Raw genomic sequence first — 16,149 nt, forward strand, 5'->3', positions numbered from 1 at the left:
TACAATTGCGACTAAGGTTGGGAAGCATGCATTGATTTCATCTGCTGCTGTTGACTTAAGGATAACTGGTTGTCGAAAATCTACTGAGAGTATGAGTAGAGCTCCTCCCACCACTTCAGAGTTTCTTCGAAAGTCTTGTAATGTTCTGCGCATGGCTTCGAGAGATTTTTTATATGCCATTGTGCATTCGTCACAAAAGATAATTTTAGCTTGTTTTAGAATTTCACCTCGTCCAGATGCTCTTGAGATTTTACGTACCGCGAATTGTTCTTCGGCTATATTCAACGATAGTTGTAGGGCGGAATGGGCAGTTCGCCCTCCTTTCCAAAAGGTGTGGCGGCTATGCAAGATAATGCCAGTGCGGGTGCGATGTGTTGTTTAGCACGTATTTCTACCAGCAATAGATTTTTTAAAAACATTTTCGCGGTGCGTCCAAGTAAATAATTCCGCCAGTGCTGTTGTTGATCCGGTCCATGATATCGTTGTAAATAATTTTTTGTTTGTCATTGAGTGCTGGTTTGTTGTGAGCAATGTACTGAAGTAGCTCGTTTATGTTGTAGCTTTTTTCCTTTGTAATTTCGAGTTAAGCACACTGAAAGCATCTTGTCGTGGGGCTGGCATCCCAAGTTGTACTAAAGTGTTATTTTTTATTGCTAAACATTTATCTTCTAGGCGAATTGATTGCTTCATTGACGATGTCGTCGTTGAATTCGATGGTCAGTTCTCGATGAGCTTGTCGGATTTTGTACAGTATGTCATCACTCATACTATCTTTGCAGGAGTTTCATAGCTGTTCCGGATTCGACGGGTTACATATTTTTAGAATTATGGCGAATAAATCTCTGATTATGTTCTTCGCACTTAAGCCACATAAAATTCACTTCAAAGCAATATTACAAACGGCATATTTTTCGAATATCCGATAGACAGTCTCTCGCCGCTCATGGTAAAAAATTTTCCCGTCGCTTTGAAATCATTCAGTTTGCTAATCAGAAAAAATTGATAATAAAACAAATCCGAAATTTAAAGTTCGGTCTTCCAGGTGCCCACGTTCGGGTGGGTGATTACGTTATTCAAAATTTGATAGCTCTAGGTACCGTCGGTTTTTCACAATGCGAGAAACGTACCTACATTCATGCAGATTCTTCATTATTTAATTTCTTTAAATATAATATAATATTCGGTGGCAACAATTTGAAAATCGATACGCAGTTTATAGTGAACCGTCGCAATAATGCCATTTCAAGGCTAATAGCCTTTCTGGGCCAACGCTCTTTTGGGCTAAAAATTTTCGAATGCAAAAATTATAAATAACCTAAAGAATAGTAAAAGTTCTATCTTACCAGGTCTTCCAGCTCGCCTCCCATTGCCCCACCTAGCTGCAAGAAAGAAATCAAAACCGTCAGATCAAAATTAAATAAGAAATACGCTTTTTAAAGTTGCTACTTATGAAACAAAACATCAGAAACTTGAAGTTATAAAAATAGTTGTTTGAAAAAAGTTAAAAAGCAAAATGCATTAATTTATTAATAAATGGAACAGAAATTATTATTTTCACATAAAATACGGTTTCATAACATATATTTTTTACTTATTGCATTAAAAGTGCAAAAGTCTGCAAAAATTCTAGACGTCATTTTATACATTTTTATCGGTTATATTTTAAGTACATATTTTTTGGACGAAAATTAGATAAAAAAATTACAGGCTAAAAGAAGTCTTTTTTTGTGTGCATAACATGAATTGGAAATTAATATGTAATCGAAGTGTACGGCTATTTCGTTTAAATGGCTCATTTTGCTGAGCAACATGCGATTTTAATTTGAAAACTAACTAAAAAATATTATGCTGCGTGGATTCCCAATAACTCTGAGAATGTATAGTTTAGCATGCGGTGTGGATGGCCTTGAGAGGTTTATAAGATGTGAAATAACTTTAAGAATTTGCAATCTACTAGGGTGCACGGATGATTAATGCCATAACAGCGTAACGTAGCGTTAGACCAAAAATGAAAGGACTTGATGAAATATTTCCAACGTCAAAATCAAGCTAACTGCATCTTAATTTGCTCTTCCACTTCAGCAACTAAATTACATTTCCTGAAATATTACTAAGGCTAATTTGAAGCATTATTACTCTAATTTTATGATTTATGTTACTGAACAAAGAGAACAAGCTAGTCAATTTATTTTAATATTCTTTCATTGTTTGATTGGTTTATATATAATGATACATAAACCAATCTAACGATATAGGTATAATATAAGTATATATATATATAACATTTATGAATAACCTGATCCGCCGCTGCCACTGCGGGTAATTAGAATAGTATATTTTGCCAGAATATCCATTCCTAAAACATATTTAGCAGTTATTGCTTATATTCATTAATATTTTTTTGTTTTCGTATATGATATCGGCATAGTATGAAATCCGGCATTCTATAGCATACCTCGTCATTTTATAAAATGTTTCAAACTGGCCGGCAATATGTGAAAACAGCAAATATTTTCACATTGCCTATGCATTTTATAGAATGCCAAATGACAAACTGGCAAGTATGAAATACATCTTCATATTATACACAATGCCTAGGTATATAATAAATTATGCAATATATTTGCAGTTGCAATGATTGTAACAAAGGATAGTTTCTGACGGAACTTCTGAAAGAATTTAAAACAATTATATGCGAGATCACAGTTCATTTTATGTAATGTACTTTCTTAGAACATAAAATGATTGTAATTGGCGATAAAAAAACAAATAGAATTAAAGATATTCCTGATCACAAAACTCTCTGATCAGCTGCGATTGCTCAGTCCAGCGGAAATGGCTGTGGATTCGTAAAACAAAGCGCCAAAATATGAAACGTCTTCGTGTGAAAATGTAAGACAGTACGGAAAATACCTTCACATTTTAATTGATTTATTTAGGCACAGAAGAGTTTATCCACTCATCTGTTAATTAATATTTATATTAATGCAACCTTGAGAATAATAGTTCTCAGTGTAGGATTTAACTGTTTTATCTCTCATACGCCTCTTCCAAATCAGAATTCTCCCTTAAATACTCATTAATTACCTAGTTGATTTTTTAAAAGGTAGATTACTATATTGGAATTTAAAACTTAATAGCGTTTTCATATTGTATTATTACTTTGTACTTACATTTATAATTCTATACTGAAAATTAAGGAAGCAACAAACTTAGTTTGACGAAGACTTTGAATAACACTGCATGAATTTCGAAGTTATTAGACACAGGTCTGTTTTTTCAGTTTGAGCCTCAAGAAGAAGATGAACCTGTGTATAGCAATTTCATGTGTTTCTTTTTCCATTTGACTTGTATCGTTTAGGTATTTTTTGGATGCAAGCAAGATGAAAAAAAGCCTTCGCAGGGAATCGAACCACGGACCTCTCAATTACGCGCTGAGCGTGCAGACCACTACACCACGAAGGCGGGAGAAATACCTTATATATTCCCCCTTTTAAAGGTCGGCTGAGGTTTTTAGGGGACCCAATCTCCAAACCCTGGGTGAGTGAGTGAGTGAGTGAGTGCACCGCTATGATGGCTTCCGACCACGGACATGAACCAAACGGAATTATATACCATCACGGCGGGAAAGACTCCAGAGTAACAAGGTTGAATATTATAAACTAATAACAGTTTTTACATATTGTTAACTGCAAGGCATTAAGCGTTATTCTGGTTATCTGCTTTAAGTTCTGAACTTTTGAAACATTATAATATTATCCACGGTTGTTTCTGCTTAGGCAGTGTTCTGAGATTTTCTCTATTTTATCAAGGGCTATTCTGTTTTTGAGTGTGTTAGTCGTCCACATTGCCCAGGCACAGTCCGCTGGTTTCTTCAAGTGCCAGGTTCTTGTATGTACACAATGGAAGTAATAATGGTCCGTGTCGCCTTCCTCTCCGCATTCGCAGAAAGGAGTATCCCTAAGTCTGAATCTGTTCAGGTATACTGAAAATGGTCCATGACCTGTCAAGAACTGTGTTAGGCTAGCACAGTGGGTCTTTATTTCCATGTTAACTTTTGGCAGTAAGCGAAATGTCCTTCGTCCTACCTCTGCCTCTGTCCATCTACTTTGCCAATTTTGTAGCAGACTTGTCAAAGTTGTTCGCTTAATATGAGACCAAGGAAGTTTAGTTGGTCTTTCTAATATATCCGTACAGTTGGCTGCCTGCTTGGCCAGTAGGTCAGCGGCTTCATTGCCTTGAATCCCTGTGTGAGCGGGAACCCATTTTAAAGTGGGTCTTTGCGAAATAGGCATTGTCAGAAGCTGTTTCTGAATTCTGTATACCAACGGACTACGGCTGTTTTGACTTGCGATAGCCGTTAGACTTGATGCAGAATCGCTGAGTATGGAGAATTTCTCCTGTTGACATGTGTTCGCATATCTAATTGCAGCACTGATAGCTAGAAGCTCTGCTTGGTATACCGAGTTGTTCAAGCCTAATTTCCTTTTCCACTCGAATGTTACAACTCCATTTTCTAGTCTACAGAAGGCGCTGCCCGTGCCGTTCTCAGTTTTGGAGCCATCTGTGAAAAGGTTATTACTGTACCTCTGAATTGGTTGGTCGTTTATACTGATACCGTCAGAGAGATTAAAAGCTGCTGGATGAAAGTTATTGCAGTTGTTTTGCTCCTCGTAGTCCGAGTGGTGATAACTATGACCCCAGAGTGTTGAAGTTTGACCCAGTCTGGTAACCCTTACGATAGCTGCCTCCCTTTCTACTATCAAATCTAGGGGAGGAATTCCTGCTAGTTGTTGTAGGGCTAGTGTTGACGTGGTACGGTAGGCCCTGCATACTTGAAGTAGCTGCTGTCTCTGAATAGAGAGCAGGGATCTTTTCATATGAGAGGTAAGTTCGCCACCCCAGATTGCTGCTCCATAAGTTATTACTCTTTCTGTAATGGTTCTATGCCAAATTTTTAGTAGCTTAGATGAGATACTGGTGTTAAAGAATCATCATTCACCAACTTTTAGTTCGGGCGCCACTGATCATTTATTAGGCTATTTTTATACTGTAGACGTGAAAAATGGGCAATGCCCTCCCCGGACTCGAACATGGACCTTTGGAATACTTTTTACACCACGAAGGTATGCAAAAAGGAGGGAGAAAACACCTCATAAACTTCAGACAGAAAATGGCAAAACTATTTTAGATGTAACTACGTAACGATTTTTAAAGATCACGAAAAGAAACTTAAAAATCCTAGATATAACAGAAATACAAGTGAACCAATAAATCAAATAATTTGTTTACCTTATTTTAAACATCAATTTAACAGTTAAAAAATATTAGTAAGATGTGGAATATTTAACCTATTAACTGCCAAATTTCTTTCTCTCAATTTACTTTTATTTCTGTGTATATATATTTACATAGAGACAAGTTGAAACACAAATGAAATCTGCCATCAGCCCCAAATGTGGATCGACACCGGAAAATAAAATTCAAATTGATAGTTAGTAAATATATTCTAAAACCATTAGAGAATACGGCAGTACATTGGAGTTGGAAATGATGTACATAATAATATGACATACCGGAGTTTTGAAAATGCTGAAATCTTGAAACTCGCAAAAATGTTACTTCTCACAAATAATGCTCGCCAGCTCTCTCACAACTACTAATCAACAACTCATGCAGCTTGAGACAGTTTTAAACTACAATGTATAAACAAATTGCTAACCTAATTAAAAGTTACCAAATTTCTGCTACTAAGAAAAATCTCCAAATGGGGATCATGGCAGTTAATACGTTAAAAACATTCTTCTGACACCTTGCAACTTTCAGATCGCTTGTATTTACGCCTTCTATCTCTATTTACGCATCGTAAAATATACTGCACAACTTTTCAGATGCTCCTATTTATTCAGAATCTATTTTTAAAATACTTTATGCCTTTCTCATTTGTGTGGCGAAAGGTCGTTTTTCTCTGCATCCGTCATCGATTTCAGTTTCTCTTTCTTCAGCAAATTTTTATTTGCTCTAGACTTTTACCTTCTTCAACTTAAGTTTTAACTTCTCTCTTTCCCCGCTCAAGTTTGAATATCTGATGAATTTCTAACTATTCATTAAACAAATTATAAACAGGATCCCCTTCCTCTAGATGACCTTTGAATTATAATTTTTAAGGGCTTTCTGTTCAAAAATAATTAAAGGTACTGAAATTCATTTTTTGAACTTGAAACTATATACTGTATATACATTCGGGGTTTTCGTCATCTGCTTAAACTAATCAAACTTCGGACAAGTAAAGATATGAAAGCTTGTAAAATAACACACTTATAGATTTTGTGATATTATCGGTTAATCGTATTTAAGATTAATCGAGAACGAATTAATTGATTGTTTTGAATGTTTTGAAATTAAATCTGAGTTACAGCACTCCGAAAGTAGTTTTTCCTCTTCCTTCAGAATCATACATCGATGTGTCGTATATCAGAGATGGATTTTGAATCCAATCAAAATTCTTTATTTTTAAATTTGGAAAGTAATAATTAATTTTTTTATTCTAGTATTATCAAATAATGAAACAATTTGAATGATTTTATAACACAATTTGATGAATTGTATTGTAACAGTTCTTGGAAGTGACTCAAACGTTTCTAAGCTACATTCTTGAGCATTCTTTCTTAAAGTAATAATTTTTTAAATACCAACATTTTAATCGATTTCGAGGGCAGCTAAAGGTCCCTCCTCATCAGGAGAAAGAAATACATAGAAAGAAGAAAATAGGAATCACAGAAACACGTGGTGCTTATCAGCACTGCACGTGGTTATAACTAGATTTTTAATCAGAGTTGCGCTGGCCGCCTGCTTTTACTGAGCCAGGCTGTCTGATCAAGTATAAAGAAATATTAGCGAAGTTAAAATAGGGAGCGAGGGGCAAATGCACATTACGCTCAAAATCTGAACTTCAAATAATCTAGTTATAACCACGTGCAGTGCTGATAAGCACCACGTGTTTCTGTGATTCCTATTTTCTTCTTTCTATGTATTTCTTTCTCCTGATGAGGAGGGACCTTTAGCTGCCCTCGAAATCGATTGAGTGTTTCATTATAACTACGCTAAATATAAGGTTGTTTTTTTACGATTTTGATTGTCACATTAGCGTGTTTCTCTTCTAGTTCTAGTCTACCAACATTTTGTTGCATATTGTTATTTACGTGCTCCGTCCTTAGGCACTACACGGAAGGAAGAGATGCCTTCTTGGAGGACTTTCTAAGGGAAACTGTCTCGTATACACGCAACACATGGGAAAAACCCTAAAAACGCCCTTGCAGACCCCGTTCGCGGAAACTGAGCCTCGGACCGAATTACCAGTGTTTAGCAACTTTAAAACGCTGAAATCTTGAAACTCGCAAAAATGTTACTTCTCACAAATAATGCTGGTGGGTCTAACATTTTATTGATTGAGATTAAAATACTTTCTATCGGTTCTTGCATTCTTGTATTTATGTTCTTAAAATTAACAAAACAATTAGATAAGTCAGCTAGCTTTGTAAGCCATATTTTGCCATGTAACAGATCAACAAATCATCATTATCTTGCTCAAAAATTGTGTTTATCTCGTGCTTTAATTCAAGCACTCTGGATAAAACTTTCCCTCCTGACAATCATGCGAAGTAAAAACGATTCATATTTGGACTCCGTAACATGACACGGACGACTTTGAATAGTGCTGAATTTCTATAATTAATCATTTTATCACATTGTTCCAGAATTATTATGGTAACTGTTTAGTCATGAGTGTTTTCAGAAGCAAAACAATAATTAAGCAATAATTATATCTGCATTATATTCCCTTACATGTGTTACAAATCGTTTTATAGATCCAGTCGTAGCCGGAGCACCATCTGTGAAAATGTCAACACACAAATTCAACAAAATTTTAATTTCTTGTAAATATAACATAATTTCATCGAAGATATACTTTTCTGTTGTCAAATCAGATAATTCACGACAACATGAAGTGATTAATTACATCATTTTCATGAGTGCTAATGTCGAAGTCGAACGAATGTAATTAAATGTGTTTTATTGTAATATCAGGTGTTTCGTCGATTTATAGAGCAAAATTTGAATCTGGAAGGGTTTTAATAAAATGTTCTTTAATATTTTGGGACATGTCTACAATTCTGCAAAGAATTGTGCTATTTGAAAGTGAAATATTAGAAATATTAATTTTTGATAGTTCATCGATCATTCTTTTTACAATTTAACGACAAGTAAGTGATAGAATTTCTTCAGCCAAATTAGGAGGTTTCAGGTTTAAAGCAACTAATTCAGCTACTTCATAAAATGCTATCTGAGCCTTTTCAGACCCCTGAACTGCTTTTCAAAAGCCGCTACTTGTTTGGATATTATCGATAATGGTTTTTGAAACTAGATTTGTCTTTTGATGCAAGCGAAGATTACTTAGTCAGCAAGTAACGCTGGAACTTTCTCAGAAATAGCATTCAGTAGTACCATGCGCGAGGCGCGCGTGGTACTACCGGTATAAAAAGCTGTTATAGAGGTTGCTTTCTAGTAATTTCGTTCTCCTGATGAGGAGGGACCTGTAGCTGCTCTCGAAATCGACTGAGTGTTTTAATAAATGTACGCGAAATACAAGGTTGTTATTACGATTTTGATTGTCACATTGGCGTGTTTCTCTTCTATTTTATATTCTAATTAGTCCGATTTTAAAATTAAAATAATACTTGCATATCATTTCCCTCTTAAATTGAAACTAAAAAAAAATTGGATGTAACATTAGGCATCATTGCATTATTAATACACAAATTCTTATGTTTTCTAAAGTTTGTTTTTATTAACATGTTATTTCTTATGCTGAATCTTTTCCTCACTTGTACATCTTCTCTTCAACTTCATCAGAAACGCAAATTAAGTGAGTTTAATTAGCGAACAAAATTATAATTAAGGTAGAAAATATTAGAAACTGTAGCCAGTGTCACTTTAATTATCATATTTTACCTGCAAAGTAGCTGTGATGTTTTTTAATGATTGACATTAAGTTAAATGCGAGACGGTTATTTGTCCCTGAGGTCTTGAAAGGTTACATAAACGTTTACTTTAAGCAAAAATACGTTAAAGCTTAGAGGCTGATTATCATGTCTGAAGACTGAAACCAATTTAAATACCATTATGAGCTTTCCAATTAGTTTTAGAAAATGAATTTCCTAAAATTTGAAGTTACGATAGTTCATTTTAATGATAGGTCAACGTAGGTAAGTTCGTTTAAATGTTCAGTTCACTTCTATAAGTTTAAATAAACGGGAATCCTCCTTTTGTCCGACTAGTGAATTAAAAATATTTCAAGAGGCACATTTATTCCCAGTAATGCGTGTAAAAATAAATTAAAGTAACAAATACAGACTTCGAAGAAGAAACTGACTTTAAGAATAATATTTATTAAAAAATAATCACAAATTTCTTTCATTATACTTAGATAAAAAGAAAACGACCATCATATCAAACTTCTTTAGCTCCAAAATTTGCCCCAATTTCTGCAACTTTCCCTTTTTCTTCTTAAGCATCAGCATCAGGAGTCATCTCACGGCTCCGTAAGTTCGCGGCTTACATGATGAAGTCTCCATTAGGTGCACCCTCTCTCATTTCTAGGATGGCTGCTTGCCATCAGATGAAGCGAAAGAAGAACCAGTGCTGGCTTGTGCACAGAAGCGAGGGCGAAGCCATCAACGTCGGGTGCAATTACGATTTAGCCCGACAAATGCTGAAGGTACTTCTGCCGAATGAGAAAGCGTACCTAAGCACTCCATTAGGGGCTACATAATAAGCCGCTCAGAAAGCGGTATGTCAAATTATAGACGAAATAAGCGACGCTCCGAGATGAACTTCTGGACGTAGAAGCCCTGGATTTCATTTCTAGGGTTACTATTCCTAAGCTGAATATTATCTGGCCCATAGCGCCAAATGATCCGCGAATACGTTTTTATCTATTTTTTTACTATTTTCTAAATTGTGGGTCATGTGTATCAGAAATGACGTTTTGGACTTACGAACTGAAATTGCTTCAATAAATCTCGTCGAAGTATGAATTCTGCATTAGTTACTTCTCTTCAGAAATGGATCTTAAATGTTTTTGAAGAAATATTTTACGGATTATTTAAACTATTAAATAAATTTATAAGTAACAAATAACAGTACTCAATAACTTGCAGATAGAAATGTCATTACATGAAAAAATAAATGCATACGAGGAAAAATCTGATATGGACACCACACCACTTCCTTGTACGTATATTAAATTGTACGCATTTTTTGCTGAATTTCATTTAAATTTATTTCCTCGAATTTCAACAGAGATATATTTCTCAATCAATCAAATCAGGTTCTGATTTCGCGTCAAGGCCAATAATACATAAAAACTCAAAACATCTTCATTAAAAATTGTAAAGTAGAGGAAAACATAAAACACCAAATTCAGTTAAAAACTGTTTAAATTTTGTTTTGTAATTAAAATTAGAGATTGTACGCAAAAACAAGAAATTCGGCAGGCATTTTTCGATGCAAAAAATTGAAAGTTTATTTTTCATCCCACTCGGCAAAAGCACACTAAAGTTGGTGCAGAAACTGACTTAATTCACTATTCTGCTAAGAGTTTCAAATGTTAAGAAAAGTCGGCCTCGTTAGGCTTAGTAGCACTTGAACAAATTTTAAATTGTTGATAGTTCTACAGCTATTGCATGCAGATTGATTAAAGCCATAAAAATCGTAACCAGAACATGAGAACAACATAATTCAATCCTTTTAAAGCAAAAAATGCACAATTTACAAACATATAAGAATACAAACCTGAGTTCACCAAGGCGGGTAACAGAGTGGGTTTATGTATACTTTGGATGCACCGATTACAACTAAAAAGGGAAGTGCACAACTACATCTTATAACAGTCCCATATACAAAATTTCAAGGTTCTGAGGCCACTCATTTTTGAGTTATACTAGATACATACATACGTACGTAAGTTTGTGCGTCGCAAAAAAGTCTCTACTGATTCCGTTTTAAACCCATTTTACAATCCTTTCAGGAAAAAAGAAAGAGTTCATTATTCCGTCCGTACGTATAGATGTCAGGCAAAAACATCGTTCAAATGGATTCAAGAGCTGTCAAAATGGATATTTTGGTTGAAATATTATACCCGAAATCTTTCACGGTTATAATACTTCTTTTACTTCGTAGAAGGAAGTAAAAAGATATTGTGAAATACAGTGGAAATGTTCTAAAGCGACGATGATTTCAGATGAATTTGATCTACTGTTGAAGTGGGCACAGAATGTTCTTAAAATATGATAATATTTTTTATGGTGAAATCTAATGGAAGCATTGCGAGAGATGTTTTTAATCACGCATCAAGTATTTTATTTTATTAATATATTAAAATACTTAATGTGTGCAATATAATTTAACTTTACAGGTGACACAGAAATTTTGATTTATTTAAAATATTGCCAGAGTAAAGGAAAGTACTTTCCGTGTATTAAAATATTTGAGTACTTATGAGCGTTTTGTTGCCAGGAACTTATATGGACTTGGAATTTTAAATAAATGTTAAAAATTTTAAAAATGTGTTGCAGATGTTAAAATGTGTCTTGCATAAAGACTTACGCAAAACATAATTGTTAAACTTTGGAATTTAGTATGTGATTTGTTTATATCATTTGTTATCTTGGCGTGAAATTTTGCTTTCGGGTAACGTATTTATTATTTTGCACTCATGGAGCTTACGTATCTTATTCATCTAAAACTAAGACAAGAGAATCGTGAATAAAGGCAGGAAAGAAACCTCTAAAGCATTATCCACTATTATTCTAAAGTTTCAAATTTTAAAACACAGTATGTTATATAATGCTGCAAGTATAAATATTGTTTCGTGCGTACGGGTTCATAATAGATTGAATGCACACAGAGCCGATGATAGCTTGATAAAATTTATTTTTTATCAAAATAGACACTTTATAGTTCTTGAACTTTTCACAAAAGCACTCGTACAGCTCTTTTTCAGTATCACAGAACACAATCAGACCTCTTATCGGACTCCGCTATTTAGCTCTAATGGATTTTTTTCCCTCCTTCTTTAACGAGTGTTCTCTCTTAATTACTTAAATCAATTAAATGCAATTGCCTCTATATTTAACAAAAACATAGAGGTAATTGCATTTAATTGCAAAGGTACTCCGGAAACAAAAGGCCTTGGCCGTTGGTCAGAACACATTCAGTAGTTATACTTCAAACTACTAAGAACGTTAAACCCAATGCAGTGCAAAGCGTATCTAAAAGGCGAAGATCACACGATGATCTCAATATTCCGAAGTCGCTCTGAACGGGAAGCTGAGAAACTGATTCTCACTCCTATCTTATATTGTTTCCACACGGTCAACAAGAAATCTCTAGTATCTTCCACTTCTGGAAATTTCTGGTGAATGACCACCAAGTTTGCCTTTTGGCGATTTAGCGCCAAACTGGGAACAAAACGCAGTCGCTAAGCTTCGCCAGCTTAGCGTTATCTCGCCAATTTAGCGAGATAGCCATTTACTCAGTGTTAAATAGACTTGCCCCTGTATTCGTACTTTTCCGACAGAGCATCATCTCTTTCAAGCATTTATAATAATAAATACTATACCAAAATACTACAATTTCAAATATAATTTCACATAAATTACTCACATGTATAGACAGTTCTTAAAAATATAATAAACAAATACATTAGCCCATCGGCAGCAAAACGTTCTTACGTTGGATATCTCTAAAATTTAGCGGAGATGTTTTTCTACTACCAACACTTAAATATAGGAATCTAATGTATTTCACTTCTGTATAATGAACACTCGAAACAAAGGATACTTAAAAAATGACTCTGTCATTTTATTTTTTTCTTTAATGTTTGGCTTTAATAAAAATATCATTCAGTGGCTCAATAATACATTCATGACTTTAATAAATGTATGATTTAAAGAACCCGTTCCAAAGGGATCTTTAAAAGCTTACTTATTGGTAAAAAACCAAAAGTTGGGAAAAAAGAAGGTAAGGGCTGAATCCATATTATTTCTTCAATTCAATACTTTATTGAAGAAGTTGCATAATTTCTTTAAACTGACATAAATTTAAAGTAAAGAATGCCCAGTTCTTTTCACATGAGAACAAAAAAATATCTCTTCTATGCTTTACTAAATGATGAAGGATCTACAGTATACTCGAGACAAGTGGTAATTGTTTTAACTAAAGCATTTATTCGTATGTTTTGGGGGGAAAGGACAGAGAAGAAGTATCAAGAAAACATCTTTGAATACTGATTTGAAAAACGAGCGATTTAAATACTGGTTCGTCACGCAAAAGCTTTTTCATTCAAAATAATATGGTTTATATCATTTTGAAGAAATGGAAAAAATCGTTCCTACTAACATTATTTCAGTGCACATTTATTTCAAATTCACAACAATTTTCATGACAGCTTCTACTAAAAATAAAGGCCAGCATTAGACGAACAAATAGATATAACTGAAAGTCGTGATCAAGGGAAAGTTAGTCTTAGGAACTGGGAATGAAACATCTAAAATTAGTAAACTCCATGCTGCTGACGCATCGAAAAGTAAAACAGAAATTCCCTAATTAATTTCTGTTCCAATAAAAATTTTAAATATTTGAAATTAAAAAACGGGGTGCTACTTTGGTAGACGGTTGCACGGATTTTGGCGATTTTTTGGCAATTTTTCTTTTAGCGAGTAATACGACTTATGGTAAACCCATTGCTGGATAAGTTATTTATGGTAACCGATACTTTGCTGTTATTTTATTTAAAAAATAATGCGTTTTATTATGCATAAATTCCGTGTTTTAAATATTATTTATGGCTTCTAAATATTAAAAATTACTTGAATTTTGCATTTTTATTTGAAATAAAAATTTTATTGTTTATGGTATTTTATGCTGTGGATGATGTAATCAGTGACGTCACCTTACTTTAAAAGTAATTGGTTTTAAAATCTATAAATTTAATCTAATGTTTTAAACATTATCTGTGGCTGTTAAATATTAAAATACAATTTAATTTTGCATTTCTTTTTTAAAATGATTTTATTATGTACGTATGATTATTTAAATAATTTTAATTCTAGGCGTGATGTAATCAGCTCTCTGATTGGTTATAGAATATTTGTGCATTAACGAGCTGTAATCAGCTCCCTGATAGGTTGCTGAAAATTTGTGCATTACCGCGCCATTTTAAAATTTAATTCATATCTTCGAATTCCTTCAAAAATGTCTCTTTCAAAGAGGAATGTTGTTATTGATAAGTAGCAAGAATTATTGGTATCGGAATCAAAAAATTGTCCTTTAACACCTTATTTTGGCCAGCCTGACTTTCCTAATCAAAGATTTATTTATAAATTCTTACAAGGGTCAGAGGAAATTTATTAAAAATTTTTGGAGGAAACCTCGCTAATTGCTTCTTCAATGAAGTGCGAAAATGTAGATCACAGTTGAAGATCGTTAGAAGAGCCGATTCTGAGGACGGCCGTATATGATTTTGTGGTCATCTTGGAAGAAATAACCGCTGTAACGGTAAGAAAAGTATTAGACATTCCTCCTTTTTTACCGACAATAAACTAATTGCTGTCATTTTAGCTCTACTGTACGAAGCCATCGTATTTACTTATTTTAAAGTATTTAATTTAAGTAATATTTTAATTCTTTTAAACGTTGGTATGATGGTTTTTAATTCGATATTCAATTTACGTAATATTTTAATCCAATTAAACGTTGGCGCAATGTTTTTATAGCGGTACTTTTATTCTACTTCTGTGCTATATGAAAGTAATAATTTAACCTTTCTTTAGTATTTTATACTCATAGTAAATGTATTTATTTACATTTGCTTGCCATCTTAAAAAACGTTTTCAACAAAAAAAATTAATCCATTATTTTTAACGATATTTATTTTTTTAAAGTTTCGAATACTTTACTATGCGGTAAATAACGTAAAAACTGCGTTTTTCAAGATGGCTGATGATTGTAAAAGTAAATCGCCAAAAATCCGTGCAACCGTGTACCAAAGTAGCACCAAAAAAGGATTCCTGAGTTATAAAATTTCTAGTATTTAGCCTGTTTTTCTACAAAAAGTTCCAAAAGTATTCCAGCTACTTATCTACGTTTGCAAGAAAAAAGTTCTACAACGGTTTTGAAAGCTTAAAATCCATATTATTTCTTAATAAGTAAACGTTTCGGCTGTAAAAGTTTCAGCTGTGCTATAAACTTTCAATGAAATCTATTTCCAGAGAAATTAGTTCTGTTAATCCGCAAACAGACAGGATGAAAAGGTTATACACATCTTTCACAAAGCATTTGTAACTTTTCATGAAAACATGAGTATGAATAGCAATTTTTAATTTAGATAAAATCGGGGTATTTTCCCGAGTTTTCCATATAAAACCATTTGTATAAAATAAAAAATGCATTAATGAAAAACATTTGAATCTATAACTGCAATGCAATGTTGAAGTATGTCAGCAGAATTCTTAAAACCACTTGATATTGAGCGAGCAAAGAAACCTCGATGCTTCGAACATATTGTTGCGTGCGTACGGGTTCGTTACGAATGAATGCACAAGTCCGATGAAAAATGAACAAAAGAATTTATTATTATCACAAAATGCTTAACCCGGCGGAAGGCGCACCAAGAAATGTTACTAGAACGGGCGCGTGGGGTATCACATACCCCAATATTTAAAATACAATAAAATAGTATTATTTAGTTTTAATTTTTTTTTCTGTTTTCGTGTATTATAAATAAGTGAATAATAATTGGGTTTCAAAAAATTAATTTCCGAAATAATCTTAGAGTTAAAATTAAGATAAATGAAAATAATAAACATCATGCCTCTAAGTTTCACTGCATCTTTAATACACCATGCTTTTTTTATTTCTTCACACTTTGAACGAAATACATTCATGTGTTCTTGGCACAGAATGTTTTCACATTTTAAACATTGCATTCACGTTATTCTGTCCTTGTCGCGAGGGCAAAAAATTTAGACGTCTTTCATACTTAGTTGTTTCTAATTTCATGTATTCGTTTTAATTCTTCATCGAAAC

General features: G+C 33.6%; 1 protein-coding gene across 7 annotated transcripts in view; it reads right to left on the bottom strand.

Moving 5' to 3' along the window:
• The window catches only part of LOC118191457 (coiled-coil domain-containing protein AGAP005037-like), a 769,544-nt gene that overhangs the window by 260,604 nt on the left and 492,791 nt on the right, over positions 1 to 16,149 (bottom strand). For all 7 annotated transcript variants that reach the window (XM_085811562.1, XM_085811561.1, XM_085811564.1 and 4 more), the window contains one exon: positions 1,344 to 1,379. In XM_085811562.1, the coding sequence (XP_085667688.1) occupies positions 1,344 to 1,379 (36 nt within the window). The remainder of the gene's footprint in view (positions 1 to 1,343; positions 1,380 to 16,149) is intronic.

Source organism: Stegodyphus dumicola, chromosome 2, assembly GCF_044657685.1.
Source record: "Stegodyphus dumicola isolate Sdum_Otavi_A_Nest chromosome 2, ASM4465768v1".
Classification (NCBI taxonomy): Eukaryota; Metazoa; Arthropoda; class Arachnida; order Araneae; family Eresidae; genus Stegodyphus; species Stegodyphus dumicola.